This window comes from Triticum urartu, chromosome 3A, assembly GCF_056163025.1.
Source record: "Triticum urartu cultivar PI428250 chromosome 3A, HENAU_Tu73, whole genome shotgun sequence".
NCBI lineage: Eukaryota > Viridiplantae > Streptophyta > Magnoliopsida > Poales > Poaceae > Triticum > Triticum urartu.
Genome location: NC_141875.1, coordinates 463,048,403 through 463,075,769, shown reverse-complemented (window position 1 = coordinate 463,075,769; position 27,367 = coordinate 463,048,403). Strand labels below are relative to the sequence as shown.

The 27,367-nt window shown below is 46.2% G+C and overlaps 2 protein-coding genes and 1 pseudogene across 3 annotated transcripts; 2 read left to right on the top strand and 1 right to left on the bottom strand.

Moving 5' to 3' along the window:
- The first annotated feature begins 7,820 nt into the window (after nt 1–7,820).
- On the top strand, nt 7,821–12,659 carry LOC147980086 (uncharacterized). The gene is made up of 3 exons (XM_087516826.1): nt 7,821–8,306; nt 8,370–8,583; nt 12,541–12,659. Exons 1-3 carry the CDS (start codon nt 7,821–7,823, stop codon nt 12,657–12,659), a joined length of 819 nt encoding a protein of 272 aa, XP_087372952.1.
- A 2,014-nt stretch (nt 12,660–14,673) lies between these two features.
- Nucleotides 14,674–16,087, top strand: LOC147980085 (uncharacterized; annotated as a pseudogene).
- Nucleotides 16,088–19,875: 3,788 nt separating this feature from the next.
- Nucleotides 19,876–23,276, bottom strand: LOC125544386 (uncharacterized). Of its 2 annotated transcripts, XM_048708052.2 has the most exons (8): nt 22,947–23,214; nt 22,781–22,839; nt 22,138–22,306; nt 21,959–22,047; nt 21,227–21,359; nt 20,846–20,938; nt 20,637–20,739; nt 19,876–20,281 (listed from the first exon to the last, which is right to left on the bottom strand). In XM_048708052.2, the coding sequence occupies exons 1-8, from the start codon at nt 23,082–23,084 to the stop codon at nt 19,908–19,910; spliced, it is 1,158 nt and encodes a 385-aa protein (XP_048564009.1). In that variant the 5' UTR covers nt 23,085–23,214; the 3' UTR covers nt 19,876–19,907. The 2 variants fall into 2 exon arrangements, with proteins under 2 accessions (XP_048564009.1, XP_048564008.1); XM_048708051.2 differs by lacking the exon at nt 22,781–22,839 and having other exon boundaries at nt 22,947–23,276.
- Between the last annotated feature and the right edge of the window lie 4,091 nt (nt 23,277–27,367).

The window sequence follows — 27,367 nt, the reverse complement described above, 5'->3', positions numbered from 1 at the left end:
TTTCCAACAGTCTCCCACTTGCACTAGAGTCAATAATCTAGTTACATTGTGATGAATCGAACACCCATGGAATTCTGGTGTTGATCATGTTTTGCTCTAGGGAGAGGTTTAGTCAACGGATCTGCTACATTCAGGTCCGTATGTACTTTACAAATCTCTATGTCTCCATCTTGAACATTTTCACGAATGGAGTTGAAGCGACGCTTGATGTGCCTTGTCTTCTTGTGAAATCTGGGCTCCTTGGCAAGTGCAATAGCTCCAGTGTTGTCACAAAAGAGCTTGATTGGCCCCGACGCATTGGGTATGACTCCTAGGTCGGTGATGAACTCCTTCACCCATATTGCTTCATGTGCTGCCTCCGAGGCTGCCATGTACTCCGCTTCACATGTAGATCCCGCCACGACGCTCTGCTTGCAACTGCACCAGCTTACTGCCCCACCATTCAAAATATACACGTATCCGGTTTGTGACTTTGAGTCATCCAGATCTGTGTCGAAGCTAGCGTCGACGTAACCCTTTACGACGAGCTCTTTGTCACCTCCATAAACGAGAAACATTTCCTTAGTCCTTTTCAGGTACTTCAGGATATTCTTGACCGTTGTCCAGTGTTCCTTGCCGGGATTACTTTGGTACCTTCCTACCAAACTTACGGCAAGGTTTACATCAGGTCTAGTACACAGCATGGCATACATAATAGAACCTATGGCTGAGGCATAGGGGATGACACTCATTTCTTCTATATCTTCTGCCGTGGTCGGACATTGAGCTGAGCTCAATTTCACACCTTGTAACACAGGCAAGAACCCCTTCTTAGAATGATCCATATTGAATTTCTTCAATATCTTATCAAGGTATGTGCTTTGTGAAAGACCTATGAGGCGTCTTGATCTATCTCTGTAGATCTTGATGCCTAATATATAAGCAGCTTCTCCAAGGTTCTTCATTGAAAAACTTTTATTCAAGTAGGCCTTAATGCTGTCCAAGAGTTCTATATCATTTCCCATCAAAAGTATGTCATCCACATTTAATACAAGAAATGCTACAGAGCTCCCACTCACTTCCTTGTAAACGCAGGCTTCTCCATAAGTCTGCGTAAACCCAAACGCTTTGATCATCTCATCAAAGCGAATGTTCCAACTCCGAGATGCTTGCACCAGCCCATAAATCGAGCGTTGGAGCTTGCACACCTTGTCAGCATTCTTAGGATCGACAAAACCTTCTGGCTGCATCATATACAATTCTTCCTTAAGGAAACCATTAAGGAATGCCGTTTTGACGTCCATTTGCCATATTTCATAATCGTAGAATGCGGCAATTGCTAACATGATTCGTACGGACTTTAGCTTCGCTACCGGTGAGAAAGTTTCATCGTAGTCAACCCCTTGAACTTGTTGATAACCCTTAGCGACAAGCCGAGCTTTATAGATGGTCACATTACTATCCGCGTCTGTCTTCTTCTTAAAGATCCATTTATTTTCTATGGCTCGCCGTTCAACGGGCAAGTCAGTCAAAGTCCATACTTCGTTTTCATACATGGATCCTATCTCGGATTTCATGGCTTCTAGCCATTTGTTGGAATCCGGGCCCGCCATCGCTTCTTCATAGTTCGAAGGTTCACCGTTGTCTAACAACATGATTTCCAAGACAGGGTTGCCGTACCACTCTGGTGCGGAACGTGTCCTTGTGGACCTTCGAATTTCAGTAGGAGCTTGATCAGAAGTATCTTGATCATCATCAATAACTTCCTCTCTAGTCGGTGCAGGCGCCTCAGGAACATTTTCTTGAGTTGCGCCATTTTCCGGTTCAAGAGGTAATATTTCATCAAGTTCTACTTTCCTCCCACTTACTTCTTTCGAGAGAAACTCTTTCTCTAGAAAGGATCCATTCTTGGCAACAAAGATCTTGCCTTCGGATCTGAGGTAGAAGATATACCCAATAGTTTCTTTAGGGTATCCTATGAAGACGCATTTTTCCGATTTGGGTTCGAGCTTTTCAGGTTGAAGTTTCCTGACATAAGCATCGCATCCCCAAACTTTTAGAAACGACAGCTTAGGTTTCTTCCCAAACCATAATTCAAACGGTGTCGTCTCAACGGATTTCGACGGTGCCCTATTTAAAGTGAATGCGGCAGTCTCTAAAGCATAGCCCCAAAAAGATAGTGGTAAATCGGCAAGAGACATCATAGATCGCACCATATCTAATAGAGTGCGATTACGACGTTCGGACACACCATTACGCTGAGGTGTTCCAGGCGGCGTGAGTTGTGAAACTATTCCACATTTTCTTAAGTGTGTGCCAAACTCATGACTCAAGTATTCTCCTCCACGATCTGATCGCAGGAACTTGATTTTCCTGTCACGTTGATTCTCAACTTCACTCTAAAATTCCTAGAACTTTTCAAAGGTCTCAGACTTGTGTTTCATTAAGTAGACATACCCATATCTACTCAAGTCATCAGTGAGGGTGAGAACATAATGATAGCCACCGCGAGCCTCAACACTCATTGGACCGCACACATCAGTATGTATGATTTCCAATAAGTTGGTTGCTCGCTCCATTGTTCCTGAGAACGGAGTCTTGGTCATTTTACCCATGAGGCATGATTCGCACGTGTCAAATGATTCATAATCAAGAGACTCTAAAAGTCCATCAGCATGGAGCTTCTTCATGCGTTTGACACCTATGTGACCAAGGCGGCAGTGCCACAAGTATGTGGGACTATCATTATCAATCTTACATCTTTTGGTACTTACACTATGAATATGTGTAGCATTACGCTCGAGATTCATAAAGAATAAACCATTCACCATCGGAGCATGACCATAAAACATATCTCTCATATAAATAGAACAACCATTATTCTCGGATTTAAATGAGTAGCCATCTCGAATTAAACGAGATCCTGATACAATGTTCATGCTCAAACTTGGCACTAAATAACAATTATTGAGGTTCAAAACTAATCCCGTAGGTAAATGAAGAGGCAGCGTGCCGACGGCGATCACATCGACCTTGGAACCATTCCCGACGCGCATCGTCACCTCGTCCTTCGCCATTCTCCGTTTATTCCGCAGCTCCTGTTGTGAGTTACAAATGTGAGCAACCGCACCGGTATCAAATACCCAGGAGCTACTACGAGTACTGGTAAGGTACACATCAATTACATGTATATCACATATACCTTTCGTTTTGCCGGCCTTCTTGTTCGCTAAGTATTTGGGGCAGTTCCGCTTCCAGTGACCACTTTCCTTGCAATAAAAGCACTCAGTCTTGGGCTTGGGTCCATTCTTTGGCTTCTTCCCGGCAGCTTGCTTGTCGGGCGCGGCAACTCCCTTGCCGTCCTTCTTGAAGTTCTTTTTACCCTTGCCCTTTTTGAACTTAGTGGTTTTATTGACCATCAACACTTGATGTTCCTTCTTGACTTCTACCTCTGCTGATTTCAGCATAGCAAATACTTCAGGAATGGTCTTTTCCATCCCCTGCATATTGAAGTTCATCACAAAGCTCTTGTAGCTCGGTGGAAGCGACTGAAGGATTCTGTCAATGACCGCGTCATCCGGGAGATTAACTCCCAGCTGAGTCAAGCGGTTATGTAACCCAGACATAGTGAGTATGTGCTCACTGACAGAACTATTTTCCTCCATCTTACAGCTGAAGAATTTGTCGGAGACTTCATATCTCTCGACCTGGGCATGAGCTTGAAAAACCATTTTCAGCTCTTCAAACATCTCATATGCTCCATGTCTCTCAAAACGCTTTTGGAGCCCCGGCTCTAAGCTGTAAAGCATGCCGCACTGAACGAGGGAGTAGTCATCGGTACGTGCCTGCCAAGCGTTCATAACGTCTTGTTCTGCAGGGAGAACAGGTGCATCACCTAGCGGTGCTTGTAGGACATAATCTTTCTTGGCAGCTATGAGGATGATCCTCAGGTTCTGGACCCAGTCCGTGTAGTTGCTGCCATCGTCTTTCAGCTTGGTTTTCTCTAGGAACGCGTTGAAGTTGAGGACTACGTTGGCCATTTGATCTACAAGACATATTGTAAATATTTTAGACTAAGTTCATGATAATTAAGTTCATCTAATCAAATTATAATGAACTCCCACTTAGATAGACATCCCTCTTCTAGTCATCTAAGTATAACATGATCTGAGTTGGCTAGGCCGTGTCCGATCATCACGTGAGACGGACTAGTCAATGTCGGTGAACATCTTCATGTTGATCGTATCTTCTATACGACTCATGCTCGACCTTTCGGTCTTCTGTGTTCCGAGGCCATGTCTATGCACATGCTAGGCTCATCAAGTCAACCTAAGTGTATTGCGTGTGTAAATCTGTCTTACACCCGTTGTATGTGAACGTAAAGATCTATCACACCCGATCATCACGTGGTGCTTCGAAACGATGAACTTTAGCAACGGTGCACAGTTAGGGAGAACACTTTCTTGAAATTATTATGAGGGATCATCTTATTTACTACCGTCGTTCTAAGCAAACAAGATGCAAAACATGATAAACATCACATGCAATCAAATAATAATAGTGACATGATATGGCCAATATCACATAGCTCCTTTGATCTCCATCTTGGGGCTCCATGATCATCTTGTCACCGTCATACTCATCAACATGTAAGTTGTGATTCCTATTACAATAGCATGAACATCTCATACATCACATATAGATCATTCATCATTCATCACAACTTTGGCTATATCATATCACAAAGCACTTGCTGCAAAAACAAGTTAGACGTCCTCTAATTGTTGTTGCAAGTTTTACGTGGCTGAAGTAGGGTTCTAGCAAGAACGTTTTCTTACCTACGTGAAAGCCACAACGTGATTTGTCAACTTCTATTTACCCTTCATAAGGACCCTTTTCATCGAATCCGCTCCAATTAAAGTGGGAGAGACAGACACCCGCCAGCCACCTTTATGCAACTTGTGCATGTTAGTCGGTGGAACCGGTCTCACGTAAGCGTACGTGTAAGGTTGGTCCGGGCCGCTTCATCCCACAATACCGCTGAAGCAAGATAAGACTAGTAGCGGCAAGAAAATTAACAAATCTACGCCCACAACAAATTGTGTTCTACTCGCGCAAGAAGAACTACGCATAGACCTAGCTCATGATGCCACTGTTGGGGAACGTTGCAGAAAACAAAAATTTTCCTACGGTTTCACCAAGATCCATCTATGAGTTCATCTAGCAACGAGTGATCGGATGCATCTACATACCTTTGTAGATCGCGAGCGGAAGTGTTCAAAGAACGTGGATGAGGGAGTCGTACTCGACGTGATTCGAATCACCAAAGATCCTAGCACCGAACGGACGGCACCTCCGCGTTCAACACACGTACGGAACAGCCACGTCTCCTTCTTCTTGATCCAGCAAGGGGGAAGGAGAGGTTGAGGGAGATGGCACCAGCAGCAGCACGACGGCGTGGTGATGATGGAGCTGCAGTACTCCGTCAGGGCTTCGCCAAGCGCTATGGAGGAGGATGAGGTGTTGGAGAGGGAGAAGGAGGCAACCAAAGGCGTGTTGTGAAAGCCCTCCTTCCCCCACTATATATAGGAGGGCCAAGGGGGGGGCGCCGGCCAGGTGCCTTCCCCTCCTAGGACTCTTCCTCCTTGAAACCATGTAGGCCAAGGCGCACCCCCTACAGCCCATGTGGCCCCCCCGAGACAGGTGGCCCCACCCGGTGGGCCCCCGGGACCCTTCCGGTGGTCCCGGTACAATACCGATAACTCGAAACTTGTCCCGATGGCCGAAATAGTACTTCCTATATATAATTCTTTACCTCCGGACCATTTCGGAACTCCTCGTGACGTCCGGGATCTCATCCAGGACTCCGAAAAACATTCGGGTTACTGCATATACATATCCCTACAACCCTAGCGTCACCGAACCTTAAGTGTGTAGACCCTACGGGTTCGGGAGACATGTAGACATGACCGAGATCGCTCTCCGGTCAATAACCAACAGCGGGATCTGGATACCCATGTTGGCTCCCACATGCTCCTCGATGATCTCATCGGATGAACCACGATGTCGAGGATTCAAGCAACCCCGTATACAATTCCCTTTGTCAATCGGTATGTTACTTGCCCGAGATCCGATCGTCGGTATCCCAATACCTCGTTTAATCTCGTTACCAGCAAGTCACTTTACTCGTACCGTAATGCATGATCCCGTGATCAAACACTTGGTCACTTTGAGCTCATTATGATGATGCATTACTGAGTGGGCCCAGTGATACCTCTCCGTCATACGGAGTGACAAATCCCCGTCTTGATCCATGTCAACCCAACAGACACTTTCGGAGATACCCGTAGTATACCTTTATAGTCACCCAGTTACGTTGTGACGTTTGGCACACCCAAAGCACTCCTACGGTATCCGGGAGTTACACGATCTCATGGTCTAAGGAAAAGATACTTGACATTGGAAAACTCTAGCAAACGAACTATACGATCTTGTGCTATGTTTAGGATTGGGTCTTCTCCATCACATCATTCTCCTAATGATGTGATCCCGTTATCAATGACATCCAATGTCCATAGTCAGGAAACCATGACTATCTGTTGATCAACGAGCTAGTCAACTAGAGGCTTACTAGGGACATGTTGGTGTCTATTATTCACACGTGTATTATGATTTCCGGATAATACAGTTATAGCATGAATAAAGACAATTATCATGAACAAAGAAATATAATAATAATACTTTTATTATTGCCTCTAGGGCATATTTCCAACATAGTTGCCTCTCAATCCCCCACAAATCCCCTTGCTAGATCCAAAGAGAAGCCACCTGTTAGATCTTTCGTGAATCCTGCTGCTTGATCCAAAGAGAAGCCGCCTGTTGAGATGAGAGGGGGTGGATTTGGTGCGGGCCGCCAGGGGCGCGGCGCTGGGCGTTTCGATCGTGGCCGCGGCCGTGGCTTCGACTCCCACGTCTGGAAGCGCAAGACGGAGATGGGGAGCTCCTCCACCACCAACGACAAGTGGGAAGAGGTGGCCGGCGGCCTGCAGGCAAACCGAACCCGGCAGTCCCGATGGGATTGGGATGGCGGTGACCTGCAGGACTCTCAGGAGCCGGCGGCGACCGAGGGGCAGCGGGCACCTCCTTCCTACCGTCAAGAGATGCGTGGTGGTGACACCAGAAGCGACAAGGCTCACTGCGCCTTCGACAAGAACAACACCGCTGCTGCTAACCGTGAGTACTCCTCCTCTGGTACTGTCGCTCCCCCTTGTGATGCTTGTCAGATCTGCCATCTATCTGGGCATTTCACTGTTAGATGTCCTCAGGCTTTCCGTAAGAGATGTAAGAAGAAAGGTCACCTGTCTTTTGTCTGCAATGAGTTCTTCCCTTGGGATCACACACATGTGATGTGTGCCTTTCAAACTAAGGGTCAGGGTTTCTTTTACATTCCTGATTACAGCGTGGATAGGCAGAGTAGGGAAAATATTTTCAATATTGTTGTCACCATTACTGATGGCTCTGCTCAGACCAAAGATATTGAGCACGAGTTGAGTGTTTATGTTGGTCAGGGATGGCGTTGCTCTGCTAGATTCTTTGCTCCACAAAAGTTTTTCATGAGGATGCCGAACCCTACAGAGGTTGACAGAGCTCTTTTTGTTGAAAATATTAAGTTGAAAAAGTGTGGGGTTAGTGTCAAGTTTTCTCCTTGGTCTGAGGATATTGATTTTGAGGGACTGTTAGAGATTGCCTGGGTTAAGATTGGAAAAATTCCACCCAACAAGAGATGCGATAAAATTGTAGCTTATGTGGGAGGGCTAGTTGGGATTACCCTGGAAGTTGATATGTTAACTATAAATCGTCCCTCTTCTGTCAGAGCTAAAATCGGTTGTAGATCGATAGCTCAACTTCCTGCCACTGCTGAAGGGGTGCGTGTAGGACGCTTCTACAGGTTTACCTATGAGGTTGAGGAGGTTTTGGTCAAAAATCTTGTGGATGCAGAAACTGTTGATCCTATTCCTGACGAAAGGACCAAGCCAGATCAAACTCCTAAGAGGAAACGTACTGAACAAGAGAAGGGGATGCCGCAGCCTGAGTCTGTTGGACGTGGCAATATTGGGGGTTCCTATCGTGGTGGCAAGGCCTGTCGCCTGCTATACGATGATAAAGAGGGATCTCCTTCTACTAAAAGTGATGGGGATAATTCTCTGCTTATTGAAACTTTCCAGAGAGAAATTGAGGAGAAAATGAAGGAAGGTGGCGTAGATTCTTCTAACTGGATTGTCCCCAGGAATCCTGTTGCCATGGAGAATGCTACTCAAGATATTCAGGTGAAAAAAGCCATACACAATAAATTTGCTTCACCCTGTCAGACTGCTTCTAACCCTTCTCAGATTGTGGAGGTAACTGGTGAGGTGGACCCTGGGCTAAAGACTTCATGCAGCTATGTGGTACAACTCCCATCCTCTGGAAGCATTGAAGAGATCATTCTCACTCCTCCGCTAGCACCTGAAGCCCCACTGAGATTCAGCAAGCGTAACATCTCTGGAATGCAGGACAAGGTGGAGGACAAGACCAAGAAAATGGCTAGTAAGAAAAATCTGGAAGGTAATAATACTCCTGCTTTCAAAAATTCTTTTGATGTGCTTTCTGATAATGAGTTGATTAGCAAAGCTAATAAGATAGGGGTAGAAATACCCAATGATGATTTCGTTGTTGTTGACATTATTAGAGAGCTTGAATGCGCCCGAAAAGAATTAGAAGATAAAAAAGAAGATAATAATACTGAAAAAGAGCAGGATAACTTGATTGTGACAGATGGTTTGGGCAGGGAAACCCCTGTGAATTTAGAATGGTTAGACCAGGAAGAACATATTTATGAGCGTGTTTCTTCTGTTAAACCTAAGAAGAAAAAACATAGTAAATGTAATGTCAAAATTCCTAGGTCTGTGACTAGGAGTCAGAAAAGAAATAATGCTGAGAAAGATTTGTTATGTAACCCTGCCCCGTCTCCTGGTATGGTTACTCGGGCCAAATTCCACAAAAAACGTTCCAAATGAGAGGGCTCATTTGGAACTGTCGAGGGGTGGGTAAGAAAGGGATGGCCACCTGCCTCTCAGACATGATTAGTGACCATTCCCTTGACTTCCTGGGTCTGCAAGAAACTATAAAGAAAGAGTTCACACCTAAGTGCTTGAGAAGAATTGACCCCTTTGACATATTCCAGTGGAATTGGGTGCCTTCTATGGGCAAATCTGGGGGCATTTTATGTGGTGCGAGGAGAGATACTTTTGATATAGTATCCTGTGCTAAGGGCAAATATGTGTTGCAACTAGTGTTGTATGACAAAAAGAAAAAAAATATAGTGGGGTTTGCTGGTAGTTTATGGATCGGCACATGATGAGTTCAAAAATGAATTCCTGGTTGAGCTAGCATCCTTTTGTAGTGGCATGACCATGCCCTACATAGTGAGGGGAGACTTTAATATCCCGAGACATTCGGGAGAGAATAATAAGAAGATGGTGAACAGCAAAGCCACTGACCTGTTTAACTCCATTATCAATACACTAGCTCTTAGGGAAATTCATATCAGTGGGGGAAAATATACTTGGACCAACAACCAGACTCATCCCACACTAGAAAAACTAGACCGAATCCTTATGTCTGGATGCTGGGAAGATATCTTCCCACTGGTCTGTGTGAGGAAATTAGTTCGGGAGATTTCTGATCATAACCCACTTCTGTTGTCCTCCGGGGAAGAGGGACGCAAAGCCCCGAAACCCCGTGAATTTCGTTTCAATCTGTCCTGGATCAATGATGACAAGTTCCTGCCCACTGTGATGAGAATATGGGCTAGGAATGTTGCTTCATCAGATCCAATTGATGTCCTGAATATCAAGCTGAAAAGATTCAAAACATATTTTAAAGGTTGGGGTTCGGATAAGTATGGTCACGATAAGAAAAGGAAAGAGGACTTACGTATGGAACTAGCTATGCTTGAGGAACTGGAAGAAGAAGATATGTTGCCTCCTGACTTATATAGTAGAAAAATGGATATCAACGCTGAGCTCTATGAGCTCCTGGTAAATGAGGAAATATTTTGGCTTCAACAGTCTCATGAGCGCTGGCTGCTCAAAGGAGACTTGAATACTGACTATTATCACAAGATTGCTAATGGGCGGAAACGTAAAAATACAATCCAATCACTTAAAATGGGACTGAGTTTTACAAAGAACTGTTCGGACCAGCCCCTGGTAACCAGATTCATCTTGATCCGGGAACTTGGTCGCCTGAGGAGAAATTAGACGAAAAAGATAATAAGGATCTTTGTCGAGAATTTACAGAACAGGAGGTCAAAGAGGCTCTATTTGATATGGCCCCTAATAGAGCCCCTGGACCCGATAATATCCCTGCTGAGTTCTATCAGGTGTGCTGGGATATAGTTAAAGATGACATTATGGCCCTTTTTAAAGCCTTCCACCAAGGGACACTGGATGCTCAGAGACTTAATTATGGAGTTATTACTTTGCTCCCTAAAGTTTCTGGAGCCGAGAAAATCCAGCAATACAGGCCTATTTGCTTGTTGAGATGCCCATATAAGTTGATCACCAAAGTCCTTGACCGAAGAGTTGCTATATATGCAAACAAACTCATTAGCCCTACTCAGAACGCCTTTGTAAAAGGGAGAAATATCATGGACGGTGTCCTGTCCCTCCATGAAATTCTTAACTACACTTATGTTAAGAAGAAAGTGGGAATTGTCCTTAAGTTGGACTTTGAAAAAGCCTATGATAAGGTGAATTGGGACTTTCTCCTAGAATGCCACAAGATGCGGGGCTTTGATAATACTTGGTGCGGATGGATTGAACAGATACTGCATAATGGGACAGTTAGCATCAAGCTTAATGGTAGTGTTGGGCCGTATTTTCAAAGCAAAAAAGGGGTAAGGCAGGGGGACCCACACTCTCCTTTCCTGTTCAATCTAGCAGTTGAATGCCTCACTAAAATGATCAAACATGCCCAAAAAAACAAACTTATTGTGGTCTTAGTTGCCGACCTTATTCCTGATGGGGTGGCGGTCCTGCAATATACGGATGATACAATCATTTGTATTGAAGATGATGTTGATAAGGCTGTCAACCTGAAGTTGCTGCTATATATGTTTGAAATGATGTCTGGCCTGAAAGTTAACTTTCAGAAAAGTGAGATTCTCACTGTGGGTGGAGATGAAAGTGTGGTGAATAAATATGCAGAAATCTTTAATTGTGAGGTTGGCAGCTTCCCACTCAAATACCTGGGGATGCCTGTGAGCTATGCTAATCTTAAAACTTCTGATAGGGAGTTTATTGTTGGTAAATACCTAAAGAGGTTCGAGGCCTGGATCGGCAATGCTGCCTCAATGGGGGGAGGCACACTCTGCTTGATTCTGTCGTCACACAGATCTCTCTCTACCACATGTCTATGTGGCTCATGAATAAAACTTTCATTGAGAGGCTAGATAAACACAGACGCAAGTTCTTTTGGCAAGGTTGCAACAAAACAGGAGATACTATCTTGTTAAGTGGAGCAAGATATGTAGATCCAAAGACAAAGGGGGGTTAGGTATAAAAGATCTTAGAAAGCAAAATATTAGTCTCATGGTTAAATGGTGGTGGAAGTTACAGACATAGAACGGGCTATGGCAGGATATAGTCCAGGCCAGGTATCTTCGCAACACCTATGTTGCTGAAGTTTCTCCCAAATTCTCCGACTCGCCCTGTTGGAAAGCCTTGCTCAAGATTAAAAACATATATATGATGGGCAGAAAGATTGAAACTGGTGCTGGGAACTTGATTAGACTGTGGAAAGATCCAATAAATGGGCTGATCCCATTTCAGGATCAATATCCGCACTTGTTTGAGATCTGCAATTACCCAATGAGTACCCTAGAAAAAAGAGATAGACTTGATGACGCCTCTATGTTCAGACGTAGGCTTACCCCTGAGTTGTCCAAACAGTGGGAAGATATGCGTGCTGTAGTTAATAGAATTCCCCTTGATGAGAGGAGTGATCGTATCTTTTGGGGACTCAACCAGAATGGCAAGTTCACCACTAAGTCAGTGTATAAGATGTTGGAGAAACCTCTAAGTGGGTGTCATTATAGATGGATTTGGAAAGCCAAGATCCCTCTTAAAATTAAAATCTTTCTTTGGCAGATGTCGCAAGACGCAGTCCTTACTAGGCAAGTGATGAGCAAAAGGAAATGGACAGGGAATCCATGTTGCTCTTTTTGCAAACAGGTGGAAACGGTGCAACACCTGTTCTTTACTTGTCCTGTGGCCAGAATTGTCTAGCGATCTATTGGAGTAGTTCTTGGCACTGATAGATGTCCGTCGAACTACTGGCAATACTTTGTGTGGTGCTACGAATTCCTTCCTGGGAAGCAAAAGTTTTATACAGTGGGCTTAGCGGTTGTATGTTGGGCCATTTGGCTGGCACGCAATCGAGCTACTTTTGAAAAGAAACAAATCAAGACTCCTTTTGAGATTGTGTTTTCTCTATGCTCTTTTCTACTTTACTGGACAGGGCTACAACAAGGAGAGGACGCCAAGAAGCTTCGCACTGGAGCTGAGATGATCAGGACTGGCACAATGCAGCTGATGAAGATGTGTGGTGCTGCCAAGCAACCAATCCAAGGTGCTTGATGTTCTCTGAAGATGCCTTGGACGAGGAGATGACGGGCGCGCGATTTCGATACTGCTTCCCCCCGAAGAAGATTGTTTTAATCGCGCCACCCCCGTTTTCCGTCCCTCGCGTGACGGCTCTAGTAGCTTCTGGTGAACAGTAAGCGTAGAGTTCGCGAATCCGGAATTCCTCCCTGATTTCGCGTGTGTGTCCCCAATCTCAAATCAATCCAGTAGAGCTTGCAATTCCAGTCCAAGGAGAGAGAACGGATCTACATTTGGTCCGCCCTCCTTGTGAAATCTCTTGGTCAAGAACTCCGTTAGTGCGTAGAAACTGAACCAAAAATCTCTTGTCTTGCTTAGTTTCCGCAAATCTTAGCCCAAATCCACCATTGACTCACCCCTCCACCTATCAGCCTCTCGCGCTTGCTGGGGTGCGCGATCCTTATACACCCAAAATCCCTAGGCGTATTGGCCTTTAGGTGGCGGTGAGGCGGGGGGCGTGCAGAGGCGGGGATTTCTTCCACTGTTTTGATCCAGCGCAACATAGAGATGGGAGGAGACAAGGCAAGGGAAGTTGATGCAGTAGAGGGGAAGCTCAGGAATCTGAAGCTTTCGGAGGCGGAAAAGAAAGGTATAAGAATCAGCAATCAGTTTAGTTGTTCATCCATTGCAGGGAAGCTAAAAGCAGTAGGAAAGCTACTGTCTGATAGACCTGCAAGAGCTGAACATGTAGCACTCTAAGGGAAGTCTGGTGTCCCTTCACGGGAGTGGACTGCAAAGAATTAGGAAGAAATCGGTTTTTATTTTCATTCCATGATGAAGCAGGGAAAGGAAAGGCTTTGAACAATGGACCTTGGAGTTTTAATAAGGAGCTGCTGGTTCTGGAAGATTTTGCACCAAGCAAGACAATTGACGAGTATCAGTTTAAGAAGATTCCGATCTGGGTTAGAGCATATGATGTTCCTCTAGGGGTTATGAGTAGAGAAACAGGGGAGTTAATCGAAGAACAGGTTGGAAAGGTACTGGATGTGGACCTTGATGAAAATGATTCAGCTATGGGGGAGCATATGAGGATCAAAGTACTCATAGATATCACAATTCCGTTGATGAGAGTCTTCACACTAATCATTAATGGAGAGGAAGAACATGAGCAAGAAAGGGAGATGGAAGAGGAAGAGAATGATGCAGAGAAGAATAAGAAGGAGACGACAAAAATTATCACTTTTAAGTACGAGCATCTCCCTGACTTTTGTTACAACTGTGGAATTATTGGTCATAGTGAGAAAGCCTGCCCCACAAAGGGTGTGGAAGGAGAAGAAAGACAATTTGGGGCATGGATGCGTGCTGCAATATATAAGGGCGCCTCTAGTGAAGATGGGAGAAGCAAAAGCTCTAGTGACCGTAGTGGATTCTGGAGAAGCAATAGTGCTGGTAGTAAAGGTAGCGACGCTCCATCATGGCGCAAAAATCTGCCTAACACAGAAGGTCACAAAAAAATTAATGGAGGAGAAGGAGATGTTACCAGCCCGCTCAAAATCGCACTAGGTGACCAAACAGAACCTACAAGGGGCAAGAAGCTAGTGTTTGAGGAGGAGGAGGAGGAGAGGAAATCTGAACCTTTTTCAGAAAGGGAACATAAAGCAGGAGCGGGGTCTGAAGTGACTAATGAAACAGCAACCCAACCATGTCAACATGGCGGTAGTGAAAGGACTCATGATGGAAAAGGCAAAAAGGTCGAGATTGAAGAAAGAGAAGAGAGGTTGGTTCAAAAATCTGAAACAAAGGGGAAACAAACTACTTTCAGAAGGGTGAATAAACCAAAAGGGAAGCAACAGAGTGTACCCCTTGTTTTGGGACCCAAGAAAAGGTTTGCTGAATACATGGAGTTTGATGATGAGGGGGAATTTTCGAAGAAGGCAAGAATGGAGATTGACGGAGAAGAGGAGGGACAAGCTAGAGCAAAACAATCTGCAGAAAAACAAATATTAGAATTTGGAAGCGCTGGGCTGCAGGGACATCCCGGCGAGTCGAAATGAGAATAACGGTATGGAACTGCCGGGGACTGGGGAACGTCCCGACAGTCGGAGGGCTTCTGGATCTCCAGAAGCAGGAAGACCCCGATATCCTTTTCTTGTCCGAGACAAAGATGGACAAAAGAAGGATGCAGTGGCTCCAACATTTATTGGGAATGTCAAAAATGATAGTGAAGGATTGCAAAGGTAAAAGTGGGGGTCTTGCCCTCATGTGGAAAAAGCATGTCAACGCAGAACTCCACAACTACTCAAGATATCACATAGATATGAAGATTGTTGAGCAAGATGGGTACAAATGGCGGTTTACGGGCATATATGGTGAACCTTCCTCAGATAAAAAGGATAAGACTTGGAAATTACTAAGGATTCTAAACCAACAACTCAATCTTCCATGGCTGTGTGCCGGAGATTTTAATGAAGTGTTGTATGGCCATGAGAAAAAAGGAGGTACACCCCGTAGCCAAAGATCAATGGAAAGTTTCAGAATGGCACTTGCAGAATGTGGACTACATGACCTCGGCTATTTTGGTGACAAGTATACATGGAGAAATAATAGCCATGATGCTAAACTTTATGTCAAGGAAAGATTGGATCGGGCTACTGGATCCAGAGAGTGGTGTGTACGCTTCCCATCTTATCGGGTGATAAATGGCGACCCGAGGCACTCGGACCACAGGCCGATCACTGTTTCAATTGATGGAACTAGGACACAATACAAAAGGATTGGAAAAGGAAACACATTCAGATTCGAGGCTAAATGGTTGGATGAAGAAGAATGTGAAGATATAGTCACAAATGCCTGGAATGTTTCAAATATCAGAAGTGGTGGTAATGTGTCTCAAGGCATCAAAACTGTAGCCATGGACTTAAAAGCTTGGGATTGTAACGTACTAGGAGACCTTCAAAAGAGAATAAAGAAGTTAAAAGATGATTTGGAAATTGTAAGAAGAAGTGAAATAAGTCAAGACAAGGTCAAACGAGAGCATGTTATAAAGGAGAAATTGGATCGACTAGAGAAGCAACACAACCTTTTTTGGAGGCAAAGAGCCCATGTCAAATGGCTGCAATTTGGAGATAAAAGCTTTTTTCCATGCCTATGCTTCGGAGAGGAAAAAGCGTAACACCATTCAGAAGCTGAGGAAAGAAGATGGGTCCTGGGTAGAGAAGGCAGAACAACTAAAGGAATATATTTCAAATTATTTCTTTAGTTTGTTTACTTCGACGGCAGGGCAGGACAATGATATAATTCTGCAATTAGTTCAACCTAGAGTAACTGACCAAATGAACGAGCTCCTTTGTGCAGAATATACTGAAGAAGAAGTGAAAGCTGCCTTGAATAATATTGGTGATCTAAAGGCTGCCGGACCTGATGGCATGCCTGCAATCTTTTTAAGAGATTCTGGAGCACTGTAGGAGAACAAGTAACCACGGAGGTGCTCAAAGTGTTGAGAGGTGGTGAGATGCCTGAAGAGTGGAACAACACCATGATAGTTCTGATTCCAAAAACAACTAGACCAGAGAGATTGAAGGATTTGCGACCCATCAGCCTCTGCAATGTGGTCTACTAACTAATATCAAAGGTAATCACCAGAAGATTAAAAAACATTTTACCTGAAATAATTTCCCCCAATCAAAGCGCATTTGTGCCCGGACGCATGATATCTGACAATATTCTTTTAGCATATGAAATGACTCACTTTTTGCAAAGGAAGAGGGGTGGAAGAGTAAGTTATGCTGCTATCAAACTTGACATGGGCAAGGCTTATGATCGAGTTGAATGGAAGTTCTTGCAAGGAATCATGTTGAAACTCGGTTTCAATAGAAGTTGGGTGCAGCTCGTGATGAATTGTGTGACAACGGTGAAATACCAAATCAAAGTTAATGGGGACGTCACAGAGATAATTATTCCTGAGAGGGGGCTTCGTCAAGGTGACCCTCTCTCTCCATATCTCTTTCTTTTATGCGCTGAGGGCTTCTCGGCCATGTTACAAAATGCTGAGATGAATGGGAGGTTGAAAGGAATCAAATTATGTAATACAGCCCCAAGCATAAGTCATCTTCTTTTTGCAGATGATTCACTTCTTCTCCTAGAAGTAAATGCCGACAGCAGTCGCGAGCTTAATCAAATTCTGAACTCCTATGAAGCTTGCTCGGGCCAGGCTATAAATAAGGAAAAGTCAGCCATCTTGTTCAGCAAGAATACAAAGCTGGAGGACAAAGAGGAGCTCATGAATCAGCTAAATATTGCTATAGAAGGCTTCTCCGGAATATATTTGGGTTTACCATGCTATATTGGTAGATCAAAAACCAAAGCTTTTGAATATATCAAGGAAAAAGTATGGAAAAGGTTACAAGGTGGGAAAGAAAAATTGCTCTCAAAGGCCGGTAAGGAAGTCCTCATCAAAGCTGTAGCGCAAGCAATCCCTGTTTATGCGATGGCATGTTTTGACCTCACCAAATCTCTGTGTGAAGATGTCAGCTCAATGATTGCGAGGTTTTGGTGGAGTCAATTGGATAAAGAAAATAAAATCCACTGGGTTGGATGGGACAAGCTCACAAAACCCAAAAAGGATGGAGGGCTGGGATTTAGAGACCTATATTCTTTCAACTTAGCTATGTTGGCAAGGCAGGCTTGGAGAATGCTACAAAACCCATCTTCCCTATGCGCTCAAGTGATGGCTGCTAAATACTATCCAAATTAGAATCTGTTACAAGCGAGGCCAAGAGATGGAATTTCATATAGTTGGAGAAGCATTTTGAAAGGAGTGCAGGTGTTGCAAAGTGGAATCATATGGAGAGTAGGAGATGGACGCAATATCAATATATGGGCAGATCCTTGGCTACCAAGGGGTGTTTCTAGGAGAGTAACATCTCAGCAAGGCAGCCATGTTATCACAAAGGTTTCAGATTTGATTGACCCTACCTCTGGCACATGGGATTTACAACTGATTGATCAAACTTTCAACAAAGAAGATGTAGAGGTAATTGTCCAAATTCCGATCCGAGAGGGTGCTAAGGACACTCCTGCCTGGCATTTTGACAAAAAGGGTATATTTTTAGTAAAATCTGCATATCAAGTAGTGTTGGAAAACCAAGCCAAGAACTCTGCACATGGTGGAGCTTCGTCATCAAGTAAGAATGATCAGCATAGGATAACATTTTGGAAGAAACTGTGGACGTTTCCCTTGCCCAACAAGATCCTGCACTTCCTATGGCGACTGTCCCATTATAGCTTACCTCTAAGAATGAAACTACAGAATAGAGGAATGGAAGTGGATACAAGATGTCCAGTATGCCATCGAATGGATGAAGATGGAGGTCATTGTTTCCTAAAGTGCAAATTTGTCAAGGCCGTTTGGAGAACTACATTGTTGGAAGAAAGTCATATGCAACTTCTCAATTGCCCAAATGCCATCTCGATGGTGGAGGATATCTTGCACATGGAAGAGGAAAAATGTCTGAAAGTATGCATCCTTTTGTGGTTATGGTGGTCTGAAAGAAACAGAGCTAATCAAGGAGAAAGGATTAGGACTGAAGAGGAAATTATATATTCAGTTCAGCTGCACTTGTTGGAATACAAAAAATACATCAAGCGACAGGAGCAAAATGTGCAGGCTGTAAACCAGGTTTGGTGTCCTCCGCCTGATGATTTCCTTAAAATTAATACTGATGGAGCCTTTAGGCTATCAACTAAATCAGGAGGGTGGGGTTTTACCATAAAAAATAATCATGGAATTGCACTAGAGTCAGGAGCAGGGAGTTTGGAAAATGTTGCCGAACCACTACAAGCTGAAGCTCTGGCCATGCTCTATGCTGTGAATGAAGCGTCAAGAATGGGGTGCCAAAAAGTCATCTTAGAGACGGATGCAGTTGCTCTAAAGCAGGCAATCACAAGCGACCTGTACGACTACTCAAGCCTAGGCGTGCTGTTTAAAGAGATAAGAGCAGTGTTGCAATCAGCTTTTCAATCTTGTAAAGTAGAAACCTGCTCACGGGCATGTAATATTTCTACACACTGTTTAGCTGCTCATGGTGTATGTATGGAGCGGAAGAACTATCAGATTTGGCTTGATCCGTTTCCGAGCCATGTAAAAAAACTTGTCGCTGGCGAGTCCAGCTTGCCTGGGTAATGGAATACATTTGTGTTTCAAAAAAAGAAGATTGTTTTTCGTCTACTTGGAATGTGACTGTGTTTTGATACTTGATCTGATCTTTTGAGAATGTAGATGTAATGTCGTGCTATCCAGGTTTTCGCCCCATGATACTCGTTTCGACGGTGAGCGAGTATGGTGGGTTTCCTGGTAGTGCTAGAACTTGCTATACCTCTTTCCCTTCTCCTGTCCTTCTCGCTTGAATTGGTTGTATTTCCGTTCTTTGCAATGGAAAGGGGTAAAACCCGGTTCAAAAAAAAAATGAAACTCTTACGATGCATCTCCCACCAAAACTTTCCCAGGATAAGCACACATATTCTCTCAAAATAGCCCTTTTATCCTACTCCCTCCATTCTAAAATAAGTGTCGTGTAACACAACACAACCGAAGAGGCCACCATCTCACCAAATTTGCAACGACAAGAGCATCATCTACTTCACTAAGAGCCTGTTTGGCTCCGCTCCCGGAGCGGACCAGGCTACAACTTATTTTCACAGAGTGGCTAAAACCCAGCTCCGCGGAGTGGAGAGATTCCAAACAGGACCTTAATCTGCTATTCAAGTCATCAATATTCAGGCAATTAGTTCATGAGAACTCAGATGCCACCAGCAAAACAAGAGGGGATATTAGAGAGCCAGTTTCTGAGCCAGAAGCTAATGAATATCAGAAATTTATTCACTGAGGTTTTCCAGACATGTTGTGCGTGTTATCACCTCCTGGAAGTTTCAGTGATAGAACTGAATTTCAAGAGAATATTCCCCATAGCGACAACAGTGAGAGGACGACTTGGAATGGTCTTGCAAGCATGACAGAAAAATGATGGCTAACTAATGCCTCAAACACAGAATAACATCTGAAGTTAAAGTCTATTTTTCAAATTACAATCTCCCTTTCCGTTGCTTAACTTTTAGTTTGTATATATAGGTAGACCATGCACCGGGCATGTGATTAATTCTTTGCTCTTATCGAGTTGGAGGCACACAAAAAATAGCTTTAGGTAACTGCATTCACTGGACCTGTTAAGCAGTGATACTCAGCAGATGTTCCATATGATCGAAATGCAGCTTGATATATATTTTTCATTATCCTAAGCTAGCATTTCTCTTCGGACATGTCCGTCTATTATGCCCCCTTTCTTTGCAGAAGCTACATGAATAAACACCTGAATTATGACGGTTAACTTTCTTAGTAATATGGCCAGAAGCGCCAACCTCCGCCTCTGGAGACCCAGGGCAGTTTCTTCGGTTGTGACCCTTTTCACCGCATAGGCTACAATGCCGAGGTTGCCGCTGATGTTCATTCTCTGACTTTGGGTTTCCACACGTTCGGCTATTATGCCCCTTTTCCCCACATAACCGGCATCTGAATTGCACTCTGGCTGAAATTTCCCTCACTGTTGGGCAATAGAAGCTTCGGTGTCCTTCTTGCCCGCATTTACTGCAGTAAAATTTCACTCCTGTGGAGCATAAGGTGGCAAATGTTGTTCAAGTTAATAGCGGGTTCCACTTTTGGTGAATCCAGGGAAAAGAAGGCGATGGAGTAAGACGACAACCAATTCCAATACTGCCACTTAAACTCAAAATGAGGAGGATAAACAAATGTACTCCCTCCGATCCAAAATAGGTGTCGTGTTTTTAGTTCAATTTGAACTAAAACCACGACACTTATTTTGGATATAGGAGGGAGTACTAACTAAGAACATGCGGATAACAGACAGCTGGCTACAGAAACAGCCAAACTTGTAAATGGACACAAACTGAGGAAACTGTCAAAACTATTTCTGTGGGTAGAAGGAAAGGAAGTCCAGTTACCTTTCATGGCAATGCTTCTCTTGAGCCGATTCTCAGGATCCCTGAAGAATGCCTTTTGTTTTTCAGAAGCCTGATTTCTTGCTGCAGCAGTACCTTTTGTTCTCTTGAGTTAAGGCAGAGGAAGAAAATAGATGACTATAGCACCAGCTCAATTGCTTGTACTTTACAAAAAAGACACAATTGCAACATTTATCAGGACATCTTATTACCTTAATCGCAGCAACTCTTTGAGCATGCAATTTGGCGTCTTGGTGTATAATCTTCATGTGCTTAGTAAACAATCCTGTTTTAGCATTCAGACTCTGCAATTATTATTAAGCTTTTAAAAGCCAAAAGCAACTATATAGATCTATAGCAATTAAAAAAAAGCAGCTGGTAGTTTTCAAAACTGAAGTAGATATACACAGCTTCATAGTTAACTCTTAGGAATGCAGGGATCTAGTGTGATAGATCTAACACATATGCGTGACAAATTGCATATGAACAACATTTATTAGTAGGAAAATTATACTACCATATACTGCACTAACACTAACTGTATCAAGAAGCCTATAACATGTATTTTCGGCTTGCAAGAAAGCGTCACTTACTCTTAGAGATCGGCTAATCTTCATGGCAACTTCTGGGGATGGTGATGGATAAGTACGCCTCGGTCTTTTTGAGGTGTCGATCTTTATCTCTAGTCTGTCGACCTCATCATCTTCCTTTACTTTCAAGGGTGAACTGCAGAGGGGAAAGAACAGCATTCTCAATCTAATGATCCATTACCTTTTCACAACTTTTGCAACAACCTAAGTATGTTGCATCCGGAATTTGACATACAATTTTCTACGGCTAGGAATCCAAAATGATACCTTTCTTCATCACTATGTAAAGAAGTCATATCATCTATCATTACTTCTTTTAAAACAATGGGAATTTTGTATCTGTACTTACAATTGATGATGGTGATGGGCAATAGTCAATTTAAGTCGTAACGGATGTTTTAATGAAACCAAGAGATTTGGGGGCCGTTTGGATTGGTACCCCAACTTGCCCAGCCAATTTATTGGCGTTGACAACTCCCATGGGCAAGTGCTTGGATGGAAGCCAATTATTTGGCGAGCCCCAACCTGCCCAGCCCCCTAGTTCAGCTTCACGTTGATTTTTATGCCAACAATTGACGAGCTGGTGGCAGGTGAAGGCTTCGCCAATGCTTTGGCAGGGTCAGTGCAGGCAGAAACCAAACAGCCCCGTGTCAACAGGAGATCTTTCGACAAGCAGTGTGACAAAAAAAACAGCTAACTGTTGACTACATGGAAGAGATGCAGAAGAAACATCACCTAGATCGAACTTCCTCCCATGGTTGTTCATCAATAGATTCTTGCCATATCACACATTCTCCACCACATTGCATACACATCCTAATCCCCTAGGCATGCACAAAAATATACTGATAAATTCCTCAAGAGTGCACGTATTTACTTCCAGGATGATTTACAAGAGGTCGGGGAAGGGTCACCTTGCCATTGCACATAGGGCAATCCAAGCTGGATCTGTCTATCCCGCACTTTTTGCAAGGAGTGTATCCTCTACCCCTACAGTTAGGGCAAGGCAGCTCTCGATAGTATTGCCCATTTGGACCAACCCAGGACCTCAGCTTCCCCCTCTCTGCAACCGGGGCAGTATTCCTGCAACCGAAAAATACTACTTTCAACAAGTAGCCACAGCACAAAAACAAAATCTCTCTCACAAAAAATGAAATCTCCAATCCCCAAAGGCTTTGATCGCATCCACGGGGAATGCCCAAGTGTCCTACACTAAGGTCAAAATGGCCTAGCAAGATGGCATATCGTTTGAAATGATAAATATTGTGCATCTCTTGGTTGCAAAACATGTACCACGGCATCCCAAAGAAATTAAGCACTTGGTTTTAAGGGGAATCAAGCATTTAGATTTGAAAGTGTTATGTTCAGTTAACCCTAAAGATCTACAAGCTAGTCTGTGGCTATTTGGGAATGCTGGTCTTCTTTCCCTGAGACTGAACACCCATCTTCCATCATCTCCCTCATAACTGTGCCATCTTACATCAACGATGACCACCTAACGCTCATGAAGAAGAATTGGGCACATGACGAGAATGCGAGCGAAGGGGGAAACCGTACTGCGAGGGGCTGGGGCCGACATCTGGGCCGAGAAGGTCGGCCAACGGGTCGTAGTGGAGCTGCAGCAATGGCACGAATAACAACAAACGGGCACGGCTCGAACAGTCAGAAGTATGAAGTGCGATAACCCAAAAGGCTTCCAATCGAACGAGAGACTACTACGTACCGGCGCTCCGGCGCCGTCGGCCAAGGAAGCGGCGGCGTGCCCTCGGCGGAGCAGCTGTGCCGGCCGGGCACGCGCCCGCTCCAGCCTCCATCGTGCTGTGGACGGCGCGGGGCGGGCGTACGGAAGGCGCAGCAGCATCCTGAGGGGAGGCGTCCGTCGTGCGTGGGAGGACGCGGTGCACTCGGCGTCTCTTGGCTCGTTTGCCACGCGACGGGGACGGAGCGGTGGCTCGCGTAGCGCAGCCGGGGCGCGTGGCGCGTGTGTTTTGTGGCTGGCGTTGCTCCTTTCGTCGGTGTCATGGAACCGTGTTGGAGGAGCACGCTGCGAACGTATCCCGTGTTAGACTGTATATATACATAATCTGTGTATTAATATTATAACATTGTATTGTACCTCTTGGTACCTCTATATAATGAAAAAGCCACACCCTGTTTAGGGTGTCGAGCAAGTTCCCGACATATTGTGTTTTATATGGTATCAGATTAGGGTTTCGATGTCTTCCGCTTCCGCTGCCGCCGTCGCCGGTGCGCCGACCTTCGTCGCTGCCACCGCCGCCGGGCCGGCGCTCGCCCCTATGTCACCGTTCCTCGCTTCTCGGCCCCTTGCGTCGGCCTACGGGGCCCTGCCGCCGACCGAGTCCCCAATCAGATCAAATCCATCGCCCGACTCCTCTGCTGAGTTCACTGCGCCGCCATCTCATGGCGTTGCTGTGCAGCCGCCCTACGGCGCCGTCGCGCAGACGCACGGTGGCGTCGCTCCTGCCGTGTATGGTGCGCCGCCGGCGGCCCAGGGCTCCCTTCAGCCGCCGCCGTCCTCCTGGCCCGTGGCGTCCTACGTGGCGCCGCATCATCACCAACCCTATGCGGCTCTCCCGTCGCATCACCACCAGCCACCGTCGGCGCCGATCTACTCCGCGCCGCCATCGCAGCAGCACTTCCTGGCGCAGCCGCCGCAGCCCTACGCGCCGTCGCCGCACCAACCCTACTCCACGCCGTCCGGGTTCGTGGCTGCACCGCTGCAGCCATCCTACGGGGCCGCGGTGAACTACGGAGCCGACGCCCTCGTTCTCGGTGCTCCTGGCGTCTACTCGGCGGGTGCTCCTCATCTCGAGACAGCCCCGTCGACGGGTCCCTACGCGCCATCGATGCATGCTCACGCCGCTCAGGTCACGGCACCGTCACCGTTTTACTTCTCGCATCTGCTGCCGGTGAAGCTCACGCCGGACAACTACCTGTCCTGGCGTGCCCAGGTGTTGCCTCTTCTGCGCAGTCGCTATCTGGAGGGCTATGTTGACGGATCCATCCCGTGTCCGCCCACTCATCACCCGGCGTATCATACATGGGTGGCCCAGGATCAGGCCATTCTCTCTGCCATCCAGTCCTCGCTCACTCCGAGCGTCTCGTCGCTGGTCATCTTCGCTACTACATCCCGGGAGGCGTGGGCGGCGCTTCACACCAGCTTCTCCTCGCAGTCTTAGGCGCGTGCTCACTCTATACGCACCGAGCTTGGTGAGACCAAGCTTGGTGACCTCAGCATCACGAACTACTTCAACAAGATGCGGGGTCTCGCCGACACATTGGCCTCGGTTGGCCAGTCTCTGCAGGATGAGGAGTTCACCACTTTCGTTCTTAACGGGCTCGACGATGATTATGACAATCTCGTTGAGAACGTTCATGGCCGTGACGATCCACTTCCACCTCGTGAGTTGTATGCCCGCCTCATTGGCCGTGAACAGCGCATCAAGGCCCGCCATGTCTCACCGGGTTTCGCCTCCGCCAACGCCGCCACTCGCGGCAAACCTCAGCGGCTTTCATCTTCAGGGGGCAAGCCGGCACCATCTTCGCATCCGGCCCCGCGTGGCAATGCGCCATCCATCACGGGTGGCAACCAGTCGGTTGCTTGCTGCTCCTCCTGCGGTGCCCCGCAGGCTTGCCAGCTGTGTGGTCTGGAGCGCCACATTGCATCTCGCTGTCATCGTCGCTACAAGCAAGATTTTCTAGGCCTTGGCAACAATGGCAAAGGAAACGACAAGCAGGCTGCCGCTGCCGTGACTACTCATGATCATGGTCGCACTCCGTCCTACTCCATTGATCCATCATGGTATATGGACACCGGCGCTACTAACCACCTCACCGTCGAGATGGGCAAGCTCTCTACTTAGGAGCCATACCGTGGTCATGATCAGGTGCACACCGCCAGCGGAGCAGGTATGCGCATCTCTCATGTTGGTCAGGCTTCTCTCCTTGCACACAATTTGCAAACTACATCTTTCCAATGTCCTTCGTGTTCCCTCTGCTACGCGTAGTTTGTTGTCTATTCCTCAACTTACACGTGATAATAATGTCCTTGCTGAGTTTCATCCTTTTTGTTTCTTTATCAAGGATCGGGACACGAGGGCCGTTCTGCTTAGCGGTCGTCTTCGCCATGGCTTGTACGCACTTAATGTACCGAGCACACCATCCATGCAGTCTTCTCCTCAGGCGTTCAGTGGTGTTCGTGTGTCTCCTACGCACTGGCATGCGCGCCTTGGTCATCCTGCGGCCCCTATAGTTCGTCATGTGTTGCATCGTCATGAACTACCAGTTGTGTCCAATAAATCTGCTGACACCGTCTGTGATGCCTGTCAGCAGGGCAAGAGTCACCAACTTCCGTTTTCAGAGTCTAGTCGTGTTGTGAAACATCCTCTTGAGCTTGTGTTTTCTGATGTATGGGGTCATGCCCAGACATCTGTTAGTGGTCACAATTATTATGTCAGTTTTATTGATGCTTATAGTCGGTTTACTTGGTTGTATCTTATTAAGCGCAAGTCTGATGTGTTCGATGTTTTTATCCAGTTTCAAGCACATGTTGAGCGTCTCCTTAAGCAGAAAATCATCCATGTTCAATCTGACTGGGGGGTGAATACCACAACCTCAACTCTTTTTTTAACAAACTTGGGATTTCGCATCGTGTGTCTTGTCCTCATACTCATCAGCAAAATGGAACTGCCGAACGTAAGCATCGTCATCTTGTTGAAACTGGCCTAACCTTGCTCGCTCATGCATCCATTCTGTTTCGGTTTTGGAGTGATGATTTCTCCACAGCTTGTTTTCTCATAAATAGGCTTCCCTCATGACTCCTGAAAATGCAAACTCCGCTTGAACTCTTGCTCAACGAGACTCCAGACTACACCTTTTTTAAGGTGTTCGGGTGTGCATGTTGGCCTCACCTTCGCCCATATAACAAGCGTAAGTTAGAGTTTCGGTCTAAGAAGTGTGTCTTCCTGGGGTACAGTTCTCTTCACAAAGGGTACAAATGCCTCCATGTTCCTACAAACCGCGTTTACATTTCTCGTGATGTGGTGTTTGATGAAAACGTGTTTCCTTTTCATGCACTTCCGACAAACTCTACAATTTCCTCACAACCGGTGCACATGTCCACACCTTTGCCTGATCAATTTGTGGATGTTGCATATGCCCATGCGTTGTTGCCTAATCATGCTGCAGGTATTGGACGTGGCGCTCGTCTTGAGCTTCTTGATGAACAGGAAACTTGCCGGGCAAAGACCTTGCCGGGGAGGAAAGCTTGCCGGGGGAAACCGACGCGGCAGCTCCTGCTCGGGTCGTGCATGTCCCATGCATAACGGGTTCGACCCGCGTACCCGCCCCTGCATCGCCACTGGAGGCTGCCGTGCGGGCGCCGGTCTCGCCTGGCCCACGGGTGGCCTTGCCTGGCCTGCCACTGGCCTCGCCCAATCCTTCGGCTGGCGCCCCGCCTGGCCCTCGGCTGGCCTCGCTTAGCGTGCCGCTGGCCTCGCCCAATCTTTCGGCTGGCGCTCCGCCTGACCCAGGAGGGGTCACGCCCGACCTGGAGGCATCTTCGCCTCGGTCGGCGGTTGCTTCGACCGGCCTGGAGCTGGACCCGGTCAATCCCGCCTCGGCTGCTAGTGCGCTGGCCTCGCCTGGCTCGTCATCGTCAGGGATCCCTAGTGCCAGCTCTCCCGATGCTGCAGCTTCGTCTCCATCACCGGTTGCGACGGTCTCGCCGGCATGGCCTGTGGTCCCTCTTCGTCCTCGTACGCGGAGTCAGTCGGGCATTTTCTGTCCAAAGGAACGCAAGGACGGGACTGTGGCATGGCTAGCCACGTGCATGGCTCACATTGCTGCTGATCCCACTGCTGAGCCTCGACACTTCCAGGCTGCACTGAGTATTCCTCACTGGCACGCTGCTATGAAATAGGAGATTCAGGCTCTCCAGAAAAATGACACTTGGCAGCTTGTTCCTCCAGTATCTGGTGTCAATGTTATTGATTCCAAGTGGGTTTTCAAAGTCAAGAGACATGCTGATGGTTCCATCGAACGCTACAAGGCACGGCTTGTTGCCAAGGGCTTCAAACAGAGGTATGGTCTTGATTATGAAGACACGTTCAGTCCAGTCATCAA